This window comes from Oryctolagus cuniculus, chromosome 19, assembly GCF_051225735.1.
Source record: "Oryctolagus cuniculus isolate XC-2025 breed Fujian yellow rabbit chromosome 19, ASM5122573v1, whole genome shotgun sequence".
Lineage (NCBI taxonomy): Eukaryota > Metazoa > Chordata > Mammalia > Lagomorpha > Leporidae > Oryctolagus > Oryctolagus cuniculus.
In genome coordinates, this window is record NC_142885.1 from 70967874 (window position 1) to 70992874 (window position 25001).

General features: G+C 59.0%; 2 protein-coding genes across 11 annotated transcripts in view; one reads left to right on the top strand and one right to left on the bottom strand.

Moving 5' to 3' along the window:
• IFT140 (intraflagellar transport 140) overlaps positions 1–25001 on the top strand; it is an 86656-nt gene that overhangs the window by 15547 nt on the left and 46108 nt on the right. For 9 of the 10 annotated variants that reach the window (XM_089321889.1, XM_089321890.1, XM_089321892.1 and 6 more), the window contains 10 exons: positions 1795–1886; positions 2313–2419; positions 2938–3083; positions 4477–4680; positions 4938–5010; positions 8712–8803; positions 10817–10944; positions 13473–13590; positions 20299–20429; positions 22877–23042. In XM_089321889.1, coding sequence (XP_089178015.1) covers positions 1795–1886; positions 2313–2419; positions 2938–3083; positions 4477–4680; positions 4938–5010; positions 8712–8803; positions 10817–10944; positions 13473–13590; positions 20299–20429; positions 22877–23042 — 1257 coding nt within the window. Of the gene's footprint in view, positions 1–1794; positions 1887–2312; positions 2420–2937; positions 3084–4476; positions 4681–4937; positions 5011–8711; positions 8804–10816; positions 10945–13472; positions 13591–20298; positions 20430–21715; positions 21825–22876; positions 23043–25001 lie in introns of those variants that run through there. The other variant, XM_089321891.1, reaches the window with a different exon arrangement.
• LOC149120662 (uncharacterized) lies at positions 8810–20292 on the bottom strand. The gene is made up of 2 exons (XM_089321899.1): positions 14105–20292; positions 8810–10385 (listed from the first exon to the last, which is right to left on the bottom strand). Exon 1 carries the CDS (start codon positions 19268–19270, stop codon positions 18059–18061), a length of 1212 nt encoding a protein of 403 aa, XP_089178025.1. The 5' UTR covers positions 19271–20292; the 3' UTR covers positions 8810–10385; positions 14105–18058.

Genomic DNA, 25001 nt, shown 5'->3' on the forward strand with positions numbered 1-25001 from the left:
GTGAGGTGGCGGCCGTCTGCAGCTGCAGGGCATCAAGGGAGTCACTCACTGTCCCTTGTAGGGTGTGGCCTGCTGGCAAGGTCTTGGCACAGTCTCTCCCATCTGCCCGCACGTGCACGTTCTTGCCGAGGTGGGGATGGGGCAGGGGTGCTGTTACAGTGGCCCGTTGGAGAGCCACGTGGTGAGGTGGCTCCTGAAGGACAGCGCCAGGTCCCTGAAGGTGACTCAGCGTCAGCTCTGGGCTGCGCCCAGGGGAGCGAGGCCTTCTGTGAAGACGCAGCACCACACGCCCCACAGCGGCCACCTTCCAGCCACCTGCGGCTCGCCAGGGACACTGCCATCCACTGCCCTCCTGTGGGCTTCTTTTCACTTATTTATTAATATTTTTAAATTTTTTTTTAAAGATTTACTTAGGGGCCGGCGCCATGGCTCAATAGGCTAATCTTCCGCCTGTGGCGCTGGCACCCCGGGTTCTAGTCCTGGTCGGGGCGCCGGATTCTGTCCCGGTTGCCCCTCTTCCAGGCCAGCTCTCTGCAGTGGCCCGGGAGTGCAGTGGAGGATGGCCCAAGTGCTTGGGCCTGCACCCCATGGGAGACCAGGAGAAGTACCTGGCTCCTGGCTTCGGATCAGTGCAGTGCGCTGGCCGCAGCTACCATTGGGGGGTGAACCAATGGAAAAAGGAAGACCTTTCTCTCTGTCTCTTTCTCACTGTCCACTCTGCCTGTCAAAAAAATATTTACTTATTTGAAAGGCAGAGTTAGAGAGATCTTCCATCTGCTGGTGCATTCCCCAATGGCCACAATGGCTGGAGGTGGGCCAGTCTGGACCCAGGGGCTTCTAGATCTCCCCTGCAGGTGCAGGGGCCCAAACACTCGGGCCCTCTTTCACTGCTTTCCCAGGTGCATTAGCGGGGAGCTGGATCAGAGTGGAGCAGCCGGGACATGAAGTGGCACCCACATGGGATGCCGGCACTGCGGGTGGCTCTTCACCGCCGTATCATCACGCCAGCCCCTGTTTGCACCACGGGGGTCCTTCCTTCTTGGAAAATGCAGATGCTCTAGTGATCATGGCACTAGTCAGTTTTTGTGAGTCAGTGAGTATTTGGTCACTCAGATCCCATCGCCTCATCTGAAGAGTGGGCAGTGAGTCACAGGGACCTTGTTTCTCAGCTCGGGCTGCCCCAGACACGCCACAGGCCTGGCAGCCTGATGGCAGGCGTTTCCCATTCGCAGTCCTGGGCACTGGAGGCTCCGTGAGGGAGGTGCCAGCTCTTTGGTTCCTGGCTTGCAGACAGCCACCTGCTCACTGCGTCCTGGGAGAGAGGACTCAGAGGCCACAGCCTTGGCAGGCCAGGCCCCGCCACCCCCATGAGCTCCCTTCACCCCGGTCACCTTCTGAAGGCCCCATCTGCACTCACAGTCGTAGTCACACTGGGGTGAGGACTCCAGTACCTGAATCTGGGGGACACACAATTCAGCCCGTAGAGGCTGGCCTCAGACACCTGCCCAGCCACGCGCTGGCTGGCAGGGCCGCAGCAAGTGAGACCTGCCTGGAGGGCGTGGGCCCGACTTGGGGATCACTCTGGGCGTGTTCTCTGAGGGGCACACCACGTGCTAGGCGGCTATTACTTAATGTGCAAGACTTGCCGTGTGCTTCAGCCTGTGCATCTCGGGTCTCTGTTGTCCTCCCTTCCTGTCCTCCACTGGGGGAGTCTGCGACGTCGCCGAGGACCAAGTCCAGGAACAGAAGCCACAGCGAGAGCCACACGCTGCTCTTGGGTTTTCCCTTATCCAGGTGAAGTTGAGCGGGAAAACAGGGCACCGGGCGGACATCATCCTGATTGAGGACAGCCTCCTCGTGACGGCCCTGGGAGAGGCAGTCCTCAGGTGAGAGCAGCCGTCCCAGCTTGTGGCCCTAGATAAAGTGTTGTCAGGAACAGGCTCCTCGCGCTCAGTGAAATGTGCCCATCAAATCGGGCATGCTCAGTTAACCACACCAGGGGACAACTGGAGAGGCCCCAGGAGTGCCCCCCCTCCCTGTGTGTCTGTGGAACTGCCTTGCCTGGTTATTTGAGCGTGGTACCCACTAAACGGAGCATTTGGTCTCCCCTGCGTCCAGCTCCTTTAGCCTGACGCTTAGGGCTGTGTGTTTCTGCGTGTCACCCGTGTCACCACAAACAGGACTCTGTGGAGTCCAGAGAGCCAGGCCTCGTGCCCTGTTTCTAACGTTTGTGCCACGGGTTCGGCAGATGCTGGGAGCAGAGTGGGAAGCCTCTCACACGGCCCTCTCCTGCCGTTTCTTCCTCGTTGTAGGTTCTGGGATTTAGGACGAGAAGAGAATTACGTGCTGAGTCTGGAGGAGTCGTGTGGCTTTGAGCGAGGAGAGAACATAAACTGTGTCTGTTACTGCGCGGTCAAAGGTGAGGCAGCCCGGGAGGGGCCAGAGTGACCACAGGGACACACGGCTGCTGGAAGTCAGTGCTAGCCAGGGTCGTTGAAGCAGCATGAGTGCGGTGTGGGCAAGCCAGGGACAGGAGAGCTGGTATCCCACATATGGCCGGAGGGTTATGCCCACCACAAGATGGATTGACCGTGTCACCTTGACCTGCCCCTCCTGAAACCCCACAGTGTGGGGAGGGGCGGTGCACATGCAGGTAGATACGTGTACACAGAGGACAGGAGAGAGCCAGAGCCATGCTTACTGGCTGCTGGGCAGTGCCCCTGCACTGGGAAAGCAGCCCAGAACACAGCAGGCGAGCTTGCCGGAGAAGCCGCGTGGCCAGCACACCACCTCCGCCAGCTGGGCTGCAGGGCCAGTGACCGCCTGTGAAGGCTCCTCCGGTCGTGGGGCTGGAGCAGCGCTCGGGGAGGGAGCTGGTTGCCATGGTTGCCATGGTGCCTCTTCCCGCACAGTGACTGTGAGTGTTGTCATCTCCAGGCCTTCTTGCAGCTGGCACCGACAGAGGGCGAGTGGCCATGTGGAAGAGGGTCCCAGGCCCGCTGAGCAGCCGCTGGGTGGACGGCAAGGACAGGTGGGCGCTGCAGTCGCCCGCTGAGCTGGAGGGAGACATCAGACAAGTAGAGGTACAGCTCTGCGGCGGCGCTGCGCGTGCTCGACTCTGTCCACGGAGCGGAGGAGTGATGAGCGCTGAACTTGGGTTGAGCCGTTATTCACCTTAGGATTGTCTAAAATATGACAGTCGTGAACATGTTTAGGGGGTGGGCGCTTGGCACAGCCAGTAAAGGTCTTGGGAGGGTGCCTGCCACCTACACAGAGACCTGGGTTAACTCCTAGCCCTACTCGTGGTCCCAGCTTCCTGCTACTGTACACCTTGGGTCCCTGCCACCTACACAGAGACCTGGGTTAACTCCCAGCTCCCAGCTTTGGCCTGGCTTAGCCCTGACAGTGTTTGGGGAGTGAGCCAGTGGATGGGAGAGCTCTGTCTCTACCTTTCAAGCAAATTAAATAAATAAAAATCTATCACAAACATTCAGAAGACCTTTTGGATTTCAGAATTACAAATAAGGATTGTAGACCTGTACTAACTAATTCATTCCTATATGCCATCTCTCTGTCTCTATTCCTAACTTTATCTAGGTATTAAAAATAGCTTTGTTAAGAAATAATTCACATACCAAATGGTCTTTTTTTTAATTTAAGTAGGTTCTTTTTTTTTTTTTAAGATTTATTTATTTATTTGAAAGGCAGAGTTACAGGCAGAGGCAGAGAGGTCTTCCGTCCGCTGGTTCACTCCCCAAATGACCCCATTGGCTAGAGCTAAGCTGATCCAAAGCCTCATGGGTGCAGGGGCCCAAGGACGGGCTGTGTCCCACTGCTTTCCCACGCACATTAGCAGGGAACTGGATCGGAAGTGGAGCAGCCAGGACTTGAATCGGGATGCCGGCACCGATGGTGGAGGCTTTATCCACTACGCCACAGCGCCGGCTCCCTAAGTAATTTTTAGTATACTTCCAGTTTTCCAGCTGTCATTACAGTAAATTTAAGAACATCTCTGCTGTCCATAAAATAAATGTGTTCCCATCAGCAGTCACCCTCCCCTCCCCTCCCTCAGCCTCACTGGGCACCAGCCTTTGTCTCTCCTGTGTTGACCTGTCCTGAGTGTTTCCCAGAGGCGGAATCCCACGGTGACATGGGCTCTGGGGACTGAGTGTAGTGTTTTCAGGATTTCACCTCAGCGTAAGAAAGCTAGAAAACTTAACACATTGTGTAAACTGCCCATCATTTTTAAACATAAGCATCCTTATACGGTACTCAGAAAAGTGAATTCCAGAAGCCCCCAACCGGAGCTGATGCCGCCAGCATAGCCGCCAGCGTAGCCGCCAGCATAGCCACACCCCTTCTTAGATAAGCTGAAGAAAGGGCGCTGGGAATGGCGGGTGGGTCCTCGTGTCTGTGGACGCCCCCCACACACCCTGCCGGCCTCTCCCCTCTTTGTTCTGTGACGTGGGTGCGCAGTGGGGCTCCAGGAAGAACCTCCTGGCGGTGAACCTCGGCAGCTCCGTGGTGGTCCTCAAGGAGCAGGCGCTCTCGTCCCACTTCCACCAGCAAGTGGCCGCCGTGCAGGTGTCCCCGAGCTCGCTCAGCGTGTCCTTCCTGTCCACGGGGGCAGCACACAGCTTGCGCACAGACATGCATGTCAGCGGCGTGTTTGCCACCAAGGTGAGTGCTGGGGGCCCTGCGAGCTGGGCCACCCCTCCCTGTTCTCTGCGTTGTCTTCCCCTGAGCCCCGAGTGTTGTGTTCATAAAGAGTCACAGCAACCCAGGGCCGTTTTGCAAAACTGGGAAGCAGCCTTAACCTCCACCCGCGAGGGACTGTGGCTGACTCCGCAGGGGTGGACCTGCTTAGAGCGCGGGACAGAGGGCTGCAGTGGGGTTCAGGTCCGCATCCTGCCTCTCCTGACCGCGGATTCTTCCAGGACGCTGTCGCTGTCTGGAACGGAAAGCAGGTGCTGATCTTCGAGCCCTCTGGAGCCGTGATGCGGAACGCAGGTGGGAGTCTTCGCCCCCAGAGGGCCCCCTTGTATCCTGCTGCATTTGCTCTCCGCCTGATGAGGGGGGTGCTTGTCCCTTGAAGTGTTCCCGAGTAGGCAGACCTTGTGTCGGCTCTCAGGCCTGAGCGTGGCGTCCAGAACCAGTGCTGCCAGGCCCAGGCCACGGAGCCCTCCTTGCTCCCGGACTGCTGCGTGGCTCCGAGACGGGGCTTTGGGAGCAGCGGCAGCCACAGTGCTCCCCGAGCCTCCTTCCGGGAACAGGTCGCTTCTCAGCCGCATCCTGACAGTTTCCAGACTGCAGGCAGCAGTGGGCCCGCCTTTTATAGCTTTGCTTTGCTTTTTTTTTTATTTTTATTTTATTTATTTGAAAGGCAGAGAGAGAGGTCTTCCATCCACTGGTTCACTCCCTAAATGGCTGCAATGGCAGGAGCTGAGCTGAGCCGAAGCCAGGAGCCAGGAGTCTTCCAAGTTGCCCACGCAGGTGCAGGGGCCCAAGGACTTGGGCCATCTTCTGTTTTCTCAGGCCACAGCAGAGAGCTGGATCAGAAGTAGAGCAGGCGGGACTTGAAAGGGCCACAGGCCCTGTCTTGAGTCAGGCCGGAGCCTGGCGGACGTCCCAGGGTGGATTAGAGGCACTGTTCCGTGTCCAGCAGCTCCCCAGGTATAACTCAGCTGCCTCTGACCCGTCTCCAGTGCAGGCTTCCTGAGGCTTCTGTGACAAAGCACCACACGCTCAAGGCCTTCAAACCACAGAAACTTCTCGGCTCTGCAGGCCCAGAGGCCCCATCAGCTTCCCTGGGCCAAAGTCCAGACGGCAGCCAGGCCACATGCCCTGTGCAGCCCCCAGGGGAGGACTGGTCCTTGCTCTGGCTTCCAGTGGTGCCCATGGTCCTTCCTGGTGGTCACAAACTCGAGTTCTTAGCTCTGTGGTCAAGTGCCCCATCTGAATGAAGTCTGCCTCCTCCACACACGGACGCAAGTGGCCTGGCTTTAGGACCTACCGCGTGTGTAAGACAGCCAGGACAACCCTTCCATCTCGAGGCCCTGGCATCATTCCCCACGCTAGCCCACAGTCACAGCGCCAGGTCTGGGGCCTGGTCTCGATCTCTGACACATTGCTGAGCGCAGTGCGGTAGCCATCAGTGCTGTCCCTCCGCACCAGTGCTACCTTCCCCCATCCTGGCCTTGGGCTCTTCTTTTTTTTTTTTTTACAACTTTTTATTTACTTACTTTCACTTTATTAGAACGGCAGAAAGACAGATCCACCGTCCGCTGTGTTATCTCCCAAATGCCCTCAGCAGCCAGGGCTGCGCTGGGCCGGGGCACAGGCTGGCTCTCCCAAATGAGACGGAGCCACTGGAGCCGTCACTGCTGCCTCACAGGCTGCACGTTCGGAGGAGGCCGGGATCAGAAGTAGAGCAGGACACCGACCCAGAGACTCCCATGAGAGTTTAGGCATCCCAAGCAGTGTCTTGCACCAAACACCAGCCCCAGCCTTAGGCTCTCTCTCGCTCTCTTTTTAAAGATATATTTATTTATTTGAAAGAGTTATAGAGAGAGGGAGGGACAGAGAGAAAAGTCTTCCCTCCACTGGTTCACTCCCCAAACAGCTGCAACAGCCAGGGCTGGGCCAGGCCAAAGCCAGGAGCCCGGAGCTGCTTCTGGGTCTCCTGCATGAGTGCAGGGGCCTAAGCACTTGGGCCGTCTTCTGCTTTCCCAGGAGCATTCGCAGGGAGATGGATCAGAAGTGGAGCAGCCAGGACTCGAACCAGTGCCCATATGGGATGCCTTTGTTGTAGGCAGAGGCTTCGTCTGCTACACCACAGCGCCGGCCCCTCAGGCTGTCGTAATCCACAGGAGGATTTCTCATCGCGCCGTGATGAGAGTGGCTGCCCCCTTGCTTGCTGGCCACCTCCCGCCTCTGGGCTGCCTGCACTGGTTGCTGCTGTCTCCCTCACATTGTTCCCATGGTCTTGTCTTTTCCTGACATCTTGTTGCCTCCAGCTGTCTTTTTTTTTTATTATTTCTTTAAAGATTTTGTTTATTTATTTGAGAGGTAGAGTTACAGACAGAGGGAGAGACAGAGAGAAAGGTCTTCCTTCTGTTGGTTCACTCCCCAAATGGCCGCAACGGCCGGAGCTGCGCCAATCTGAAGCCAGGAGCCAGGTGCTTCCTCCTGGTCTCCCACGCTGTGCAGGGGCCCAAACACTTGGGCCATCTTCTACTGCTTTCCCAGGCCACAGCAGAGAGCTGGATTGGAAAAGGAGCAGCCGGGACTAGAAACGGTGCCTGTATGGGATGCTGGTGCCGCAGGCGGAGGATTAACCCGCTGCGCCACGGCGCCGGCCCCGCCTCCAGCTGTCTTGTAGCAGTTCCCCCGCCCTGCCCTGGTCCCTTCCTCGTGTACTGTCTAAAGGAGGATTGAGTTCCACCCACCGCCCACGGCCCACCGATACCAGGGCAGCAGAGACAGACGTCAGCTGTGCAGCACTGCCCACCGATACCAGGGCAGCAGAGAGACGTCAGCTGTGCAGCACTGCCCACCAATACCAGGGCAGCAGAGACGGACGTCAGCTGTGCAGCACTGCCCACCGATACCAGGGCAGCAGAGACGGACGTCAGCTGTGCAGCACTGCCCACCGATACCAGGGCAGCAGAGATGGACGTCAGCTGTGCAGCACTGCCCACCGATACCAGGGCAGCAGAGAGACGTCAGCTGTGCAGCACTGCCCACCGATACCAGGGCAGCAGAGAGACGTCAGCTGTGCAGCACTGCCCACCGATACCAGGGCAGCAGAGAGGGACGTCAGCTGTGCAGCACTGCCCACCGATACCAGGGCAGCAGAGAGACGTCAGCTGTGCAGCACTGTCCCTCCCTGGTGGAAACCTTTAGAGCCAGAAAGCAGCCCACACAATGAGGGGGCAGACACCTGCGTAGCTGACGCTGGAGGTGTGGTGCTGCTGGAAGCCCAGATGGAGTCCCTCGCCTGCCCGACGCAGGCCACACGAAGCTGTCATGAGGCCTGCGAGGGATGCGCCACTTTTCTCCCCTCAAATTCACTATCCCTTCTTCCTTCCTTTCACTATCTGAGAGATGCAGAGGGATCCTCTACCCACTGGCTCACCCCCAAGAAGCCTGCAATGGCCAGGGCTGGGCTGTCTGAAGCCAGGGTCTCCCACATGGGTGGCAGGGACCCAGTACCTGGGCCGTCACCTGCTCCCTCTGAGGGTGTGCGTTAGCAGGGGTCTGTAGCCAGGAGCAGAGCTGGTCTCAAACCCAGGCACTGGGACGTGCAATCTGGTCATCTTTTTTTAAAAAAAGATTTCATTAATTGAAAGGCGGAGTTACAGAGGGAGAAAGGGAGGGACAGAGAGAGAGGTCTTCCATCCACTGGTTTGCTCCCCAAATGGCTGCAATGGCCAGGCCTGGGCCAGGCAGGAGCCAGGAGCGGCTTCTAGGTCTCCCACGTCGGTGCAGGGGCCCAAACACAGATCCATCTTCCGCTGCTTTTCCCCGGCCGTAGCAGGGAGCTGGGTTGAGGCGGAGCAGGCAGGAATGGAAGCAGCGGGTGGGGTGTGCTCGTCGTCATTGGCGTCTTATCCCGTGGGCGACACAGTGCCCCGGGAGGCCGGGTCCTAAAAGCCGAGGCGACGGAAGAGGCCCGCGGCTGCTGTGGTGATGCTTCTCTTCCATCGTAGGTGCCTTCCTGTGCGAGACCCCGGTGCTAGCAGTGCACGAGGAAAATGTGTACACCGTGGAGCCAAACCGAGTCCAGGTTCGCACCTGGCAGGTGAGTGCCGGGTCCACCTGTGGGCTGTGCTGATGACACTGGAGCAGGTTCCAGGTGTGACTCCAGTCGCCCATCACCTGCTGTGCTGCACCTCTTTCAAATACATCAAACCTTCAAAAAAATAAAAAGGGTGACTGGCTGTGGGCCCTGGGGGACCTTCACCTGAAGGCAGCCGGGGTCACAGCCAGGAGCAGTGAGGGTTGCTGTGGCGTGTGCTGTGCGCTCTTGGTGTCGTGCTGTCTTCTCCCTAGAAGAAACATCTGGGCCCATGTGCTGGGAGAATCAGGTAGCTGGTGAAGAAGGAGGAAGCTGTGGAAGACGGCGTTGGGGGGTGCTGAGGGCCCAGCCCAGCCCCTGGGCAACAGGGCCAGGGTGGACAGACAGGCAGTGTGGTAGGCAGTGACAGGAACAGGACTCTGAGCCTGCCAGGTCAGCCTGCTTGCTTTTCCTTCTTTCTTTCCTTATTTTTATTTTATTTTGTGTGTGTATATGTATATTTGAAAGGCAAAGTTATAGAGAGAGATGGAGAGATCTTCAATACACTGGTCCGTTCAACAGTGGCTGCAGTCAGGCTGGGCCAGATTGAAGCCAGGAACTTGGAACTCCATCCAGGTCTCCCACAAGGGTGGTAGGGGCCCAAGTAGTGGGGAATCTTCCACTGCTTTCCTAGGTGCCTTAGCAGGGAGCTGGATCAGAGGTGGAGCAGGTGGCTCATAGACGTCAGTGTCACAGGGCATCTCTCTTGAGGTGGCTTTAAGCTGAAAGTCCAGCAGTGGAGCAGGTGCAGGACTTTAGTTCTGTAAACTTCCCTAGAGAACCCCAGGAGACCACTGGAAGTGCAGATCTGGGTGTCCAGAGCAGGGGTGGTGTAAGTTCAGGTCTGAACCCAGGGCATCCAGCAAGTAAGGGGCAGAAGATGGCGGACGTGCGAGCCTGGTCAGCTGTTTCCTGCCTCTTTGATTTCAGCTGTGTGCAAGCAGCCCTTGACCTTGGTTTTGCATGCATTTGATAAGCTCCTACAAGATAGGCCAAGGTGAAGGTCGGAGTCCGGCTGGGGCTGCCTGTCCTCTGTTCTCTGGACTGTGCGTCCCTGCCTCCTCGCCCGCCGTTGGAGCTTCCTGCAGTTCTGTGCCCACTGAGTGCCTTGCGGCCCCGTCTTAATTAGCATCCTCACACTAGTGCCACGCGGCTCTTGTGCCGGTCACATCAGCCCAGCTGCTGCGTTCCGCGGTGCGTGTTGACACAGTGCCCCTCCAGAACGAGTCCTGCATGCTGCGGGCCGTCCCTGAGTCTGGGCGAACTAAAACCCAGAGGACCAGGGTGAGTCTGCCTCCTAAATGTTATGAAGATAGAGTGACAGTTTTCACATACAAGTGATGGAAAATCACGTCCTGGCCGACAGCCCCGTGGCATCTCCTTTACCTCAGCACATAGCCTGCCCCAGTGATGGTGGTGTGGCCACGCCCTCTGGGCCCTGGAGGGAGACCCCGTGCTGCTGCAGTGCCGCGGCCTGCTTCCTCCACTGTGGCTGACTCCTCCCTCCTCCCGGCTGCTGGAAGGCCGCCTCAGACGAGACTGATTTCTTAAACGTTTTATTGAAGTATTAGATACACAGTGAAAAGGTGGACGTGAGCTTCCCTGGGGACTGAGCCCAGGAAGAGACCGTTGTCCTGATGAGGCCCCTCCAAGCCCCCCCCCCTCCCCGGGCACGTTTCACAGGACACCCACAACCTGCCAGTGGGCAGTGCGTTCGGGGCTCAGGGCGCTGTCTCCCCAGATGTCCACCTGTCGCCCCTCTGCCCCTCCGTCTCGTACCTCCCCTGAACGGACGTCCTGGCCAGCTGCCTCTTCCTCAGGGTTGAGGGCAGGCTCCGCCTGTGCCCGTGGCCCTGGAACCCCGCCGGTGCCTACTGTGGGAACGAGCGCAGTGCGTGAAACTACGTGTGGCCGCTGCTGGGCAGCAGCAGTGAGACGCCATGAAAGCTGCTTTCCTGAATCTCCTTGTTTCCTCAGGGGACGGTCAAACAGCTGCTGCTGTTCTCGGAGAACGAGGGGAACCCCTGCTTCTTGGATGTCTGTGGAAACTTCCTGGTTGTCGGAACAGACCTGGCTCACTTTAAAAGCTTTGATCTTTCCCGAAGGTACAGTTGTTGTCCAAATAAAAGTATTCTGTTTTCTGAGTTAGGAGGCTAGAAAGTGGGCAGACGCCAGAGACCTCGTGCGTTCTCCCTTCAGCATGAACAGGCCACTCACATCTTGAAACACCGCGTATTGAGGCTGAATTCTGTGTTGGTGGCAGGGTGGTGGGGGGGGAGGGTCGAGTAGAGGAGGTAGGGACACTGCACCTGAATTCTGTATTGGTGGCAGGGCGGTGTGGGAGGGGAGGGTGGAGTAGGGGAGGTAAGGACACTGCACCTGAATTTTGTGTTGGTGGCAGGGCGGTGGCGGGGGAGGGTCGAGTAGAGGAGGTAGGGACACTGCACCTGAATTCTGTGTTGGTGGCAGGGCGGTGTGGGAGGGGAGGGTCCAGTAGGGGAGGTAGGGACACTGCGTCTGAATTCTGTGTTGGTGGCAGGGCGGTGGGGGGGGGGGATGGTCAAATAGGGGAGGTAGGGACACTGCGTCTGAATTCTGTGTTGGTGGCAGGGCGGTGGGGGGGATGGTCAAATAGGGGAGGTAGGGACACTGCGTCTGAATTCTGTGTTGGTGGCAGGGCGGTGGGGGGGGGGATGGTCAAATAGGGGAGGTAGGGACACTGCACCTGAATTCTGTGTTGGTGGCAGGGCGGTGTGGGAGGGGAGGGGAGGTAGGGACTCTGCGTCTGCCAGAGCCCCTGGAACTTTCCCTCACAGAGTGGGAGCCTTAATGTACACAAACGCTTCCCATCTCTTGGGGCATGGCTGGGGAGGGGGTTGCCAGGATGGAACACAGGAGGTAAAAGCAGCCTGTCACGACTGAAGGCGTGGGGGACAGCGTCCTCTGTCACTTTGGAAGTGGTGGAAACCATGTCACAGAGCAGCGCTGACGGGGTGCATGAGGGATTCTGACACCATTACCCCCTGGAGCTGAATTCAGCTGGAGCGGAATGGGAAGGCAGTGGTGTGGGGGCGCAGGAGCCGGATCCTCACTGTGGGAGGGGCTGCGGAGTAGCAGGCACCCAGGGGTCAGAAGACGCCACTGTGAACCCTTCTGCTTGCGGGTTTGCGTGACCCTGTCTACAGAGAATCCCCGCATGGGTCTGTCCAGTCTGTGTGGACACACATTTCCTTACTCCACCATGGAGCTGCTGCACACCATGTGGTTCCTAACAGCTTGTCCAGGAGGAGGCCCGGCCCCTTGGAGGGAGCTCAGCCTGGGACTGCGGCAGTAGCGCACACAGGAGGCTGAAGCAGGGCGGCAAAGGTGCCCGTCCTGAGCGAGGGCAGACAGGGACAGGACAGAAAGAAGGCGGGGTGACGTGACAGCCCCAGTAATAACTCAGTGTGCACGGGGCCGTCCTGACGGGGGTGGGGGGCACAGAGGCTCCGTGGACGCCGCCCCTGGGGATGTGCAGCACGGTCCCTGCTCCCAAAAGAGCACAGAACTTCCCAGAGCGCCTTCTGCTCGGTGGAGAACCTGATATGCCCAGCCCATCATGGTGACCCGGCAGGCTGACAGGTTACACCTGGCCGGGCCAGCGCTCCACTGACACGTCACACTGATGGGTTACACCTGACCGGGCCAGCACTCCACTGAGCCGTCACACTGACAAGTTACACCTTGCCTGGCCAGCACTCCACTGACACGTCACACTGACAGGTTACACCTGGCCGGGCCAGCGCTCCACTGAGCCGTCACACTAACAGGTTACACCTCGCCTGGCCAGCGCTCCACTGACATGTCACACTGATGGGTTACACCTGTCCGGGCCAGTGCTACACTGACACGTCACACTGACAGGTTACACCTGGCCAGGGCAGCGCTCCACTGAGCCATCACACTGACAGGTTACACCTGGCTGGGCCAGCACTCCACTGAGCCGTCACGCTAACAGGTTACACCTCGCCTGGCCAGCACTCCACTGACACGTCACACTGACAAGTTACACCTGGCCGGGCCAGCTACACTGACCTGTTATACTGACAGGTTACACCTGGCCAGGCCAGCACTCCACTGACACGTCACACTGATGGGTTACACCTGGCCGGGCCAGCGCTACACTGACCTGTTATACTGACAGGTTACACCTGGCCAGGCTGTGATGTACCTTGCTCTGTACCTATGCGCTTCTCCCATTGCCCACAGCCCAGTCCCCAGGCACACCCCTGGGCAGTGGACGTGAGACGGCCCCAGGCAAAGAGGCGCCTGAGGGCACTGGGTGAGAAATGTGTCCTGGAGCAGAAAAAGATGGAGGCAGAAACTGAGGAAGTCAAAGAAAGGGGAGAAGCTGCCTGCAGGGCCTGGTCAGGCAGCTGCTGGTCTGGCGGGGCGGCAGGGCGGCAGGGCGGGAGTGGAGCTGTGCCTGCCCGGGCCGCTGCGGCAAACGGGGGGGGGGGGGTGCGCCGAGGCTGCAGATGCCTGTTGCTCACCTCAGCACCTGCGTCCTGAGCACACAGGGCTGCGGGCTGAGAGGCACCGAGCTGCGAGCAGCCTGCCCTCTGACCCGCACTGCACCCCTTCCTCCCCGCAGAGAGGCCAAGGTACACTGCAGCTGCAGGAGCCTGGCGGCGCTGGTCCCGGGCGTGGGGGGCATCACCTCACTGCGGTGCAACGCCAGCGGGAGCAGGATCAGCTTCCTGCTCAGCCCGGTGAGCCCCTGCCTGCCCGCCTTCACGCCCCTGCCCCTGCCCCTGCCTGCCCGCCTTCACGCCGCTGCCCCTGCCCCTGCCTGCCCTCCTTCATGCCGCTGCTCCTGCCCCTGCCTGCCCCTCCTTCATGCCGCTGCCCCTGCCCCTGCCCCTGCCCGCCCTCCTTCACGCCGCTGCCCCTGCCCCTGCCCCTGCCTGCCCTGCTTCACGCCGCTGCCCCTGCCCCTGCCTGCCTGCCCGCCTTCACGCTGCTGCCCCTGCCCCTGCCCCTGCCCCTGCCCCTCCTTCATGCCGCTGCCCCTGCCCCTGCCTGCCCTCCTTCATGCCGCTGCTCCTGCCCCTGCCCCTGCCCTCCTTCATGCCGCTGCTCCTGCCTCCTGCCCCTGCCCGGGTGGGCAAACCTCCCCCCCCACCTTCTCCCGCCTTCTCTTTGGGCCTCAGGGGTGCTTCTTGCCCGTCCTCCTCTCCCCCTCCTCTCCAGACACAGTTGCCCCTCCCTCAGGAAGCCCCTCACCTCCTCTCGGTTCCTGTGTCCCAGCCAATTCTTCGGCAGGACAGGGGTGACGAGGCCTGCGGAAGGTGTGCCCTGAAGGCTCGTGCTTAGAGAACTGGAAGACGTGTGTGGGCAGGACCACGGCAGCCGTGTGGGAGGGCCCAGAGGAAGCCAGCAGGTGGCGCCTCGAGCTCCTCTCTCCATACGGCCCAGCTGTGTGCTGTCGCCCGTTCATGCTTTTATTCAGGACGGTCTCTGGGCGTGTCCAGTGGTCCAGGGCTCTCCAGGCCGGCAAATCCACAGGTAGCGGGTTAGCAGGCCGGGCCCCCCAGGCCTGCAGGTCCACAGGTAGCGGGTTAGCAGGCCGGGCCCTTCCTCTGGATGAGCAGGTGTCAGTCTCCAAGGCAGCAGGCGTGTTTCCAGCTGGGGAGGGCACAGCGGCAGGGGAGAGCGACACGGTGTGGGGTCTGGAAGGCTCCCTGAGGGGCCAGGATGTGGGGCGAGAATCAGAAGTGAGCTGTGGCAAGTCCAGCTTCCTGCAGGAAGCACAGCTGGGCTGACCTTGGCCTGAAGCAGAAGGAAAGAGCAAGTGCCACACCCTTGTCAGAGGGTTCTTTCTTTTTCTTTTTTTTAAAGATTTTATTTATTTATTTGAAAGAGTTACAGAGAGAGCCAGAGGCAGAGAGAGAGGTCTTCCATCCCCTGGTTCACTCTGCAAATGGCCACAATAGCCGGAGCTGAGCTGATCTGAAGCCAGGAGCTTTGGGTTTCCAATGAAGGTGCAGGGGCCCACACACTTGGGCCACTTTCTGCTGCTTTCCCGGGTCATTAGCAGAGAGCTGGATGGGAAGTGGAGCAGCCAGGACTAGAACTGGTGCCCACGTGGGATGCCAGCACTGCAGGGGGCGGCTTTCGCTGCTGTGCAATAGCGCCGGCCCCTAGAGGGTTGTGTGTGAACCAGGGATGGATGTTGGCATCCACGTGGCTCCTGTTACTCCTGCAGGGACTGGCTGTGTGGTGGCCACAACCGGGCTTGGTGATGGATTGGCTGGTTGGTGTGGGGTCAAGAACCCCCCGCCTGTCTAGGCCCCTCAGCCAGGGGAGGAGAGATCAGAGCGCAGGTGAGCCCCTGGCAGGGGTGGAGAGATCAGAGCGCAGGTGAGCCCCTGGCAGGGGTGGCAGGAGAGATCAGAGCGCAGGTGAGCCCCTGGCAGGGGAGGAGAGATCAGAGCGCAGATGAGCCCCTGGCAGGGGAGGAGAGATCAGAGCGCAGGGGAGGAGAGATCAGAGCGCAGGGGAGCCCCTCGCAGGGGAGGAGAGATCAGAGCGCAGGTGAGCCCCTGGCAGGGGTGGAGAGATCAGAGTGCAGGTGAGCCCCTGGCAGGGGAGGAGAGACCAGAGCACAGGTGAGCCCCTGGCAGGGGAGGAGAGATCAGAGCGCAGATGAGCCCCTGGCAGGGGAGGAGAGATCAGAGCGCAGGGGAGGAGAGATCAGAGCGCAGGGGAGCCCCTCGCAGGGGAGGAGAGATCAGAGCGCAGGTGAGCCCCTGGCAGGGGTGGAGAGATCAGAGCGCAGGTGAGCCCCTGGCAGGGGAGGAGAGACCAGAGCACAGGTGAGCCCCTGGCAGGGGAGGAGAGATCAGAGCGCAGGGGAGCCCCTGGCAGGGGAGGAGAGATCAGAGCACAGGTGAGCCCCTGGCAGGGGAGGAGAGATCAGAGTGCAGGTGAGCCCCTGGCAGGGGAGGAGAGATCAGAGCGCAGGGGAGCCCCTGGCAGGGGAGGAGAGATCAGAGTGCAGGGGAGCCCCTGGCAGGGGTGGCAGGAGAGTTGAGTCAGAAGTGCTGGGAAGTGACAAGCAGGCAGTTCCACACCTGCCAGCACCATCCCCGGGCCCTCAGACGGGGCGTGGCTGAGATGAGAGCAACCCAGAGCTGGGTGATTGGAGGTAGAGAAGCTGTCTGCCAGCGCTGGGGGTCCAGGGAGGCCTGGGGAGAGCGCGAGCACATGCAGCCGGGGGGGGGGGGGGCACCAGCCCTTCAGCAGCTGCTGCTGGCCCTGTGTGGTCAGGAACAGAGCCTGTGTCAGCCAGGGGCCCGGTGCCCTGTCCAGTGGCTGTGGGTGCAGGGAGGCCCTGAGTAAGACCAGCAAGGGTCAGAGAGGGAAGTGCAAGGGGCCCGTGGTGGGGGGGTTAGGAGGCCAGAGAGGACAGCTTGGGACACGGTGTTCTTGGCCCTCCCTGGGGGCGTGGGTGATGCTTACCCGTGGTAATTGGAAGCCTAAAGAGAAAAGGCACTCCTGGGACGGGGGCCTGGCAGTGGAAAACGGCGCCCTGCCCCGTTAGCACCTCCGTTCCCCAGGAATAGACCTGCCTCGCTGGGCCTGGAGAGAACGTGGCAGGTGGGATGGTGCCACACAGGCAGCAGGGCCTGACGCTGCTGCCCCTGTGTACAGGCAGAGGGTGCCCCTTTGCCATCCTGCCCCAAGCCCTCTGCTCGTTTTACTTTTTTCTTTGAGGGTAGTCAGGATTTTTATTGTCAAAACAAGAGATCTTAACAGAAGAAACAAATAAATGAATTGCCTTAGTGATTTTCAACTCCAGGGCCTCTCTGGGAAGGGCAGCTCGTGTAAACACGGGTACTGCACAGGAGAAGAAATAGCAGCTGTCTGAGAGCCTTCGAGACATGACTGGACGTGTCACCATGAGAAGCTAAAAGGCAGCTGCTCTGTGCCTTTCTCAGAAAGACGCGTGTTGCGTAATGATCTCAGACTCCTGTTGCGTAGAACAAATTTGAATTCTGCAACACACACATCCAAACACGTTTTGGGCCCTAACCAGGATCAGGAAATCAACCCCAAGATGGTCGTCGAGCTGTGCTTAACTTCTTTACTAAAGCCTGATGGCCATTTCTCTGCCAAATCGGTAGGCTGAATTTTCTCCCTTAGTTTTCGGTCACATTGGAATTAAATTCAACTCACTTTAAAGTGTAAGAAAAGATCTGCAGGACTCAGGTTTGTTCTGTGCGTGTAGAGGAAGCGTGCCTGCAGCTGCACCAGCCCAGCAGACGTCGCATGGGGAGTGGGCTGCAGGGCAGAGGCACGCGTTAGCTCTGCCAGAAAGCAAGGCGACTCCGATTTCAGAAGCCGTACATGGGGGCGCTGGTTCTGTCCCAGTTGCTCCTCTTCCAGTCCAGCTCTCTGCTGTGGCCCGGGAGTGCAGTGGAGGATGGCCCAAGTACTTGGCCCCTGCACCCGCATGGGAGACCAGGAGGAAGCACCTAGCTCCTGGCTTCAGATCGGCGCAGCACGCTGGCCGTAACAGCCATTTGGGAGTGAACCAACGGCAGGAAGACCTTTCTCTCTGTCTCTTTCTCTCTGTCCACTCTGCCTGTCAAAAAAAAAAAAAAAAGAAAGAAAAAACTAGTGAGCCAGGCCCCCATCTCTGCAGCGATTTAGTGTAACTTTACTTATTTTTATTTATTTTCAAAAATATTTATGTATTTATTTGAAAGAGTTACACGGAGAGAGAAGGAGAGGCCAAGAGGAAGAGAGCTCTTCCATCCTCTGGTTCCCTCCCCAGTTGGCCACAAAGGCTGGAGCTGCACCCATCCAAAGCCAGGAGCCAGGGGCTTCTTCCAGGTCTCCAGCACGAGTGCAGGGCCCAAGGACCTGGGCCATCTTCTGTTGCTTTCCCAGGCCATGGCAGAGAGCCAGATCGGAAGTGGAGCAGCCGGGTCTCGAACTGGCGCCCATATGGGATGCCGGCACTGCAAACGGCAGCTTTACCCGCTACACCACAGCGCCAGCCCCTAGTGTAACTTTAAAGCATACAAAATAGTCTCTTTCACAGGGCAAGAAGAGACTTTGCACTAACGTTTCTCAACAACCAATTATGTCTCCAGCTCTCGAGGGGTTCTGTAAAATCGGCCCTTTCCCATGTGAGAACTGAGCTAAAGGGCAGTGGGGCGCAGGAGGCCCTCAGTCCAGAGCCCCCTGGGGTGGAGAGCTGCAGAAGCCAGTGATCCAGAGTCCCTGGGTGGAGAGCTGCAGAACCAGTGATCCAGAGCCCCTGGGGGAGTTGTAGAACCAGTGATCCAGAGTCCCTGGGTGGAGAGCTGCAGAACCAGTGATCCAGAGCCCCTGGGTGGAGAGCTGTAGAGCCAGTGATCCCGAGTCCCTGGGGTGGAGCTGTAGAACCAGTGATCCGGAGCCCCTGGGGTGGAGAGCTGTAGAACCAGTGATCCGGAGTCCCTGGGTGGAGAGCTGTAGAAGCCAGTGATCCAGAGTCCCTGGGTGGAGAGCTGTAGAACCAGTGATCCGGAGCCCCTGGGGTGGAGAGCTGTAGAGCCAGTGATCCAGAGTCCCTGGGTGGAGAGCTGCAGAACCAGTGATCCGGAGCCCCTGGGGTGGAGAGCTGTAGAGCCAGTGATCCAGAGTCCCTGGGTGGAGAGCTGCAGAACCAGTGATCCGGAGTCCCTGGGTGGAGAGCTGCAGAACCAGTGATCCGGAGTCCCTGGGTGGAGAGCTGTAGAAGCCAGTGATCCAGAGTCCCTGGGTGGAGAGCCATAGAACCAGTGATCCGGAGCCCCTGGGGTGGAGAGCTGTAGAACCAGTGATCCGGAGCCCCTGGGGTGGAGAGCTGTAGAGCCAGTGATCCAGAGTCCCTGGGTGGAGAGCTGTAGAAGCCAGTGATCCGGAGCCCCTGGGTGGAGAGCTGTAGAACCAGTGATCCGGAGCCCCTGGGGTGGAGAGCTGTAGAACCAGTGATCCAGAGTCCCTGGGTGGAGAGCTGTAGAAGCCAGTGATCCGGAGCCCCTGGGTGGAGAGCTGTAGAACCAGTGATCCGGAGCCCCTGGGTGGAGAGCTGCAGAACCAGTGATCCGGAGCCCCTGGGGTGGAGCTGTAGAACCAGTGATCCGGAGCCCCTGGGGTGGAGATCTGTAAAGCCAGTGATCCGGAGCCCCTGGGGTGGAGAGCTGTAGAACCAGTGATCCAGAGTCCCTGGGTGGAGAGCTGTAGAACCAGTGATCCAGAGTCCCTGGGTGGAGAGCTGCAGAACCAGTGATCCGGAGTCCCTGGGTGGAGAGCTGTAGAAGCCAGTGATCCGGAGCCCCTGGGGTGGAGAGCTGCAGAACCAGTGATCCGGAGTCCCTGGGGTGGAGCTGCAGAAGCCAGTGGCTGTGAGCACATTCAAGCATGGGGTTGGAGGTGATGGGTCCGCAGCCGTGGTTTCTTCCCCTGTGTCCATCTTGGGCAGCTTGGAGGTTGCCGGGTCCTCAGCCATCCGGGTCGTCTGAGCACTCATAGGTTCCATCAGCGAGGGCTTCTGGGCTCCTCTGAGTCCTGGGAGCCGAAACCTCCAGACTCAGACTTCTGGAGGAGTCTCGTCCACAGAGGCGCCACTGCTCTCCAGTGGATCGGTGCTGCTGCAGCCATGGCAGCCATCTGGGGAGTGAACCAACGGAAGGAAGACCTGTCTCTGTCCTCCCTCTGACTGTCTGTAACTCTACCTCTCAAATAGATAAAACCTTTTAAAAATAAAGATTTATTTATTTGAGAGGAAGAGAGAGAGAGAGGTCATCCATCCGCTGTTTCACTCCCCAGATGGCCTCAACAGCCAGAGCCGTGCCATCCAAAGCCAGGACCCAGGAGCTTCCTCCAGGTCTCCCACGCGAGTACAGGGCCAAGCACTTGGGCATCTTCCACTGCTTTCCCAGGCCAGAGCAGAGAGCTGGGTCGGAAGTGGAGCGGCTGGGACTCAAACCAGTGCCCATATGGGATGCCAGCACTGCATCCACGGTTCACTCCCCAAGTATGCGAAGGCACACCACATTCAGGTCCGAGGCAGGCCGAGAGAGATAGGAGCTCCATTCTGGCCTCTCGTGTGGGTAACAGGAACTTGGGCCATATCCTGGTGCCCCCCTGGCTCGTCAGCAGGGAGCTGGGTCAGAAGACAGGGCTCTACCCCAGGGATTCCACTGTGGCATGCAGGTGAGTGTCCCACGGTGTGTGTTAATCCACTTGACCTCATTGCCCGCCCCTGGATGCACTTTCTTTGAATTTGCCTCTGAAATTGTAAAGTAGCAATTCCCGGAGTGTTACCGTAGAGCTGACGCCCGCTCGCGTTGCCAGCAGCACGCTCCCCTCCGCAGGCCAGAGTGGGTTCCTCACCCAGCGTCCTGACGCTGCCGCGAGCAGCCCTGCTTTCTCTTCCCCAGACTCACAGTGTTCCCGATTCCAAGATCTGCTTCTACGACGTGGAAATGGACACAGTGACTGTCTTGGACTTCAGGGCTGCGCAGATGGGTCAGGGGGAGTCGCTGTCCTTCAGCCGACAGGAGAGCCACAAGTACGCTGGGGTCGGGCGGGCTGGGTTGCTGCTGCATTCCCAGGCAGGCCGCGGCTTGGTTACACTTCAGACTGCAGCGGCGATCACTGGGAAGGGCAGAAATTGCCACAGAAACACGCCAGGGCGGCCGGGGGGTGCTTGGGTCTTCAGTGTCCGACTTCCAAGTGAAAGGAGCTGGAATTAGTTATGTGTAGACCTGAACCCCGGGAAGGGCTGTGGCCAGAGTGTCTGAAATGGCCTGGGAGTCCCAGGACAGGCTGACAGGGCAGCCTCCAAACCTGCCCTCGGCTGCCGGAGGCCTTTGTCTTGGTGCAGGTCTTGTTCCTGGGGAAATGGTCCCAGGCGGCCTCTGAGATGTGTGTCCACAGCTTCTCTGCTCCCAGGAGCCCCCTCCCAGAGCCTGGGGCACTTCTATGCAGCCCGTAGTTTAGTCCGCGTAGAGCAGGGCTCTAAAGGGTCCTGGAGCGAGTCTGCTCTGTCACGGGAGGAGCCGTGCGGCCGCTGTTCAGATTGGGCTTGTGTGCAGCAAGTACGTGCAGAACCGAAAAGAAGTGGAAGTCATGGGGCTGGAGGAGTGGCTCAGGGAAAGCCCGGGAATTGAGTGTTAGTTCAGACAGAGCCTGGTTTATTCTCCGACTGCCGGAAGGTCCTTGCTGGGCCATCAGGCCGTCCCTCCACCACGTGCTCTTGTCCAGCTTAACTGAGTCCTGCATCCCCTCACACCACCTTCATTCCCGGCCCCATGGCCTTTGCCTCCGCCCTCTGCTGGCCGCTCCCGTGGAACTGCCCAATTCTCTCTCCCACTTCAAGAGATGTCCTAGCCCCTCCCCACAGACACCTGGCTCGGCAGCACCACTCTGCTGAGCCACCCGAGACCGGCCGGTCCTTCCGCTGTGAGTCGTCTTTCACCGTGCTTGTCTCCTCTCCATGCCGCGCTCCTTGCTCTCCTTCCGGGGAGCAGCAGGCATCCTTCTGCCCATTCCACATCCCTCACCGGGCCAGTCTCGCTCCAGAGGAACTGACCTGTGTTACCTGCACTCCATGGGCTCTCAGAGGATGCCCAAGTAAGTGCCTGATGCTGTGCCTGTCCCAGCTGCCCGCCTTCCAGGTGCTGTTGGAGCAGGAGGTGGTGTCCGTGAGGGACACTGACTCCTTGGAGGGCAGGTGCTGTGCCCGCCCTGTGGTGACCATGCTGCCCAGGGGCGGCAGGTGAGGCTTGTGGGCACCACCCTCACCCAGGTGCCTGCCTTCTCACCTGTTCATCTTTTTTTTTTTTTGACCGGCAGAGTGGACAGTGAGAGAGAGAGACAGAGAGAAAGGTCTTCTTTGCCGTTGATTCACCCTCCAATGGCCGCCACGACCAGCGCACCACGCGGATTCAATGGCAGGAGCCAGGTACTTATCCTGGTCTCCCATGGGGTGCAGGGCCCAAGCACTTGGGCCATCCTCCACTGCACTTCCCTGGCCACAGCAGAGAGCTGGCCTGGAGGAGGGGCAACCGAGACAGAATCCGGCGTCCCGAGTGGGACTAGAACCATGTGTGCCGGCGCCACTAGGCGGAGGATTAGCCTAGCGAGCCACAGCACCGGCCTCACCTGTTCATCTTGTCTCCATACAGCACTTAACCGAGTTCTGAGCCCACAAAACAGACTTTGAGAGATGAGAGGGCGCAGGGCAGAGTGGGCACGGTCACCTAGGTCCCCTGACTCAGCCACAGTATGATACCTGCAGTGGGTGTGCCGTCCACTGCCAGGGGCCCACCAGTTCTGGGAAAGAAGGACCCTGAGGGGGGGCAGGACCCTCTCTACACCTCCAGGCTCAAAGCATCCAGGGGCTCTACTGTGCTCTTCTAGACTGAAAGGCAGTGAGACGAGAGAGAGTCTTCTGTCTGCTCCCAGAGGACCACAACAGACAGGAGCCCGGAACGCCGCCTGGGTCTCCATGTAGGTGCAGGGGCCAAGTACTCCGACTGCCGGCTTCCCAGGCACATCAGTAGGAACCTGGATTGGAAGCAAAGCAGCCAAGATTGAAACGGGTGCTCCGGTATGGCGTGCCAGCATTGCAAGTAGGCGCTTTAGCCTGCTGCACCATAACGCCATCCCCTCAACCCATACTTATAAATTAGAGTGTGTTCTACAATACCAATGAAAATACCAAAGACCTTCTTCTCAGATATAGAAAAAATAATGCTGAAAATCACGTGGCAACACAGGAGACCTCAAATAGCTAGACAGTCATACAGAACAAAAACAAAGCCAGAGGCGTCACAATACCAGATTTCAAAACCGCCTGGTGCTGGTACAGAAACAGGTGGAGGGTGTGTTCCGATGGGACACCTGGAAACACGGGTCCCAAAGTGCCCCCAGCAGCCAGGCCCCTCTTGAGTTTGTGTGGGAGGCAGCACAGTGCTCGTCTCAGTGGTGGAGATGGGTCTTCCTCTCTTGTAGGAACCACCTCTTTGTGAACGAGAAACTGAGGAACCACGTGCCTGTGAACCATTTCTGGGATCAGAGTGAGCCCAGGCTTTTCGTGTGTGAGGCCGTGCAGGTGACGCCGGGCACCCAGCCGCAGCCGACAGAGAAGCCCCACACCGAGGACGGCGCCGACCCCATGGTACTGCTCTGCTGGGCCACCTTGGTGTTTAGAAGCCTATGGCTGTCCCCAGGCGTAAGATGCACATGGCCGGTTTATGGGGATTCGTGTGCAGTGGGCCTCTCCCTGATGACCACTGAGCAGTTACGGAAAGAAAGCGGCTTCTGTAAATTCATGCTTGTGCTCTGATCCTTTTTTAAAGTACTTTTTTTTTTTTTTTTTTTTTTTTTTTTTTTTTGGACAGAATGGACAGTGAGAGAGACAGAGAGAAAGGTCTTCCTTTTCCGTTGGTTCACCCCGCAATGGCCGCTGCGGCCGGCACACCGTGCTGATCTGAAGCCAGGAGCCAGGTGCTTCCTCCTGGTCTCCAATGGGGTGCAGGGCCCAAGCACTTGGGCCATCCTCCACTGCACTCCCTGGCCACAGCAGAGAGCTGGACAGGAAGAGGGGCAACCGGGACAGAATCCAGCGCCCTGACTGGGACTAGAACCCGGGGTGCTGGCGCCACAGGTGGAGGATTAGCCTATTGAGCCACAGTGCCGGCCTTAAAGTACATTTTTTTTTAAAGATTTATTTATTTATTTGAAAGAGTTAGAGAGAGAGGCCTTCCATCCACTGGTTCACTCCCCAGTTGGCAGCAATGGCCAGAGCTGTGCCGATCTGAAACCAAGAGCAAGGAGCTTCTTCTGGGTCTCCCATGCCAGTGCAGGGGCCCAAGGACTTGGGTTATCTTCCGCTTTCCCAGGCCATAGCAGAGAGCTGGACCGGAAGTGGAGCAACTGGGACTCGAACCGGCCCTCATATGGGATGCTGGCACCACAGATGTGGCTCTACCTGCTTTGCCACGGTGCCGGCCCACAGTTATTCCATTTTTTACAAAGACTTATTTATTATTTGTCAGAGTGACAGAAAAAGAGAGATCTACCATCTTTTGGTTTAGTCTCCAGATGTCTGCAATAGCTGAGTTTGGGTTGGTGAAAGCCAGGAGCCAGGAACTCCATCCGGCTCTCCCCTGTTGGTGGCAGGAGGTCAAGTACTTGGGTTGTCAGCCAGCTGCCTTCTGGTTGCACTGGCAGGAAGCTGGTCAGGGCAGAGCAGCCAGGACACAGAGCTCTCGGTATGGGAAGCCGGCATTGCAGGGGCCTGACCCTTGCAACGCAGCACGGGCCCAGTGGTCCCTTCTGAGAACCCAAGTGCCACTGTCCTCTGAGGTTTGCAGCCGCGCTGGCTTCCGTGTCATGTTGGGTTCTGTGGTCTGCTGTGCGTGGCTCCCCTTGCTGTGCAGAGCCCCTGCTGTGAGCGCATCCCGCAGCTGAGTCGCCAGGCAGTTTGTCCGTCTTTCAGCCTGTTCCTCGACCTCAGACAAGTCAAAACCCCACCAGAGGAGCTTCCTCGCCTTGGCCGTCGCCCTCAGTGCACGCTGCCGACTGCAGTGGGGTCTCCCACCTCCATGCCCCTGAACCTGACGCCGGGCCCTGTCTCTGACTCTGCCCCAGTCCTGTGTCTTGCAGAGACATTGGCCATGAAGGCTCAGCGATGTGCCTCTGTCGCCCACTCGCCGTGAATGAGTTTGGTGGGACCCTCACACGGGTCGGGAGGGTAGCCAGCCCCAAGATTCCGGAACTTCCCGGAATGCAGCAGCGAGTGTTTGGACTGGACCCCGGGGTCATCTGCAGTCAGGGTGGGCACCTGCTTTCCAACCGCGGACCCAGTCCCTGGATCTGCAAACCTGAGCAACGCCCAGGCGGCCTCCCTGTCTCGGGATGAGAGAAGCAGAGCCCTTGCCGGGGCCTGGTCCCAGGCAGGTGCTGCAAGGCGCCACGAGTGCAGCAGAGTTACCATGCAGGAGAAGGCAGGCCGCCGGCGGCCGGTCCTGGCTCACACACAGTCTCCAGGAAAGGCCGTGCGGGGCGTCCCCTTCTCGCTTCCTGGGGACTGTGAGCCTCACCTGCTCTGGATCCAGCCCTGTGACAGAGCCAC

Coding starts and splice junctions, on each gene's coding strand:
- LOC149120662 (XM_089321899.1), bottom strand. CDS start 19,270: ATGTGCTCACAGCCACTGGCTTCTGCAGCTCCACCCCAGGGACTCCGG.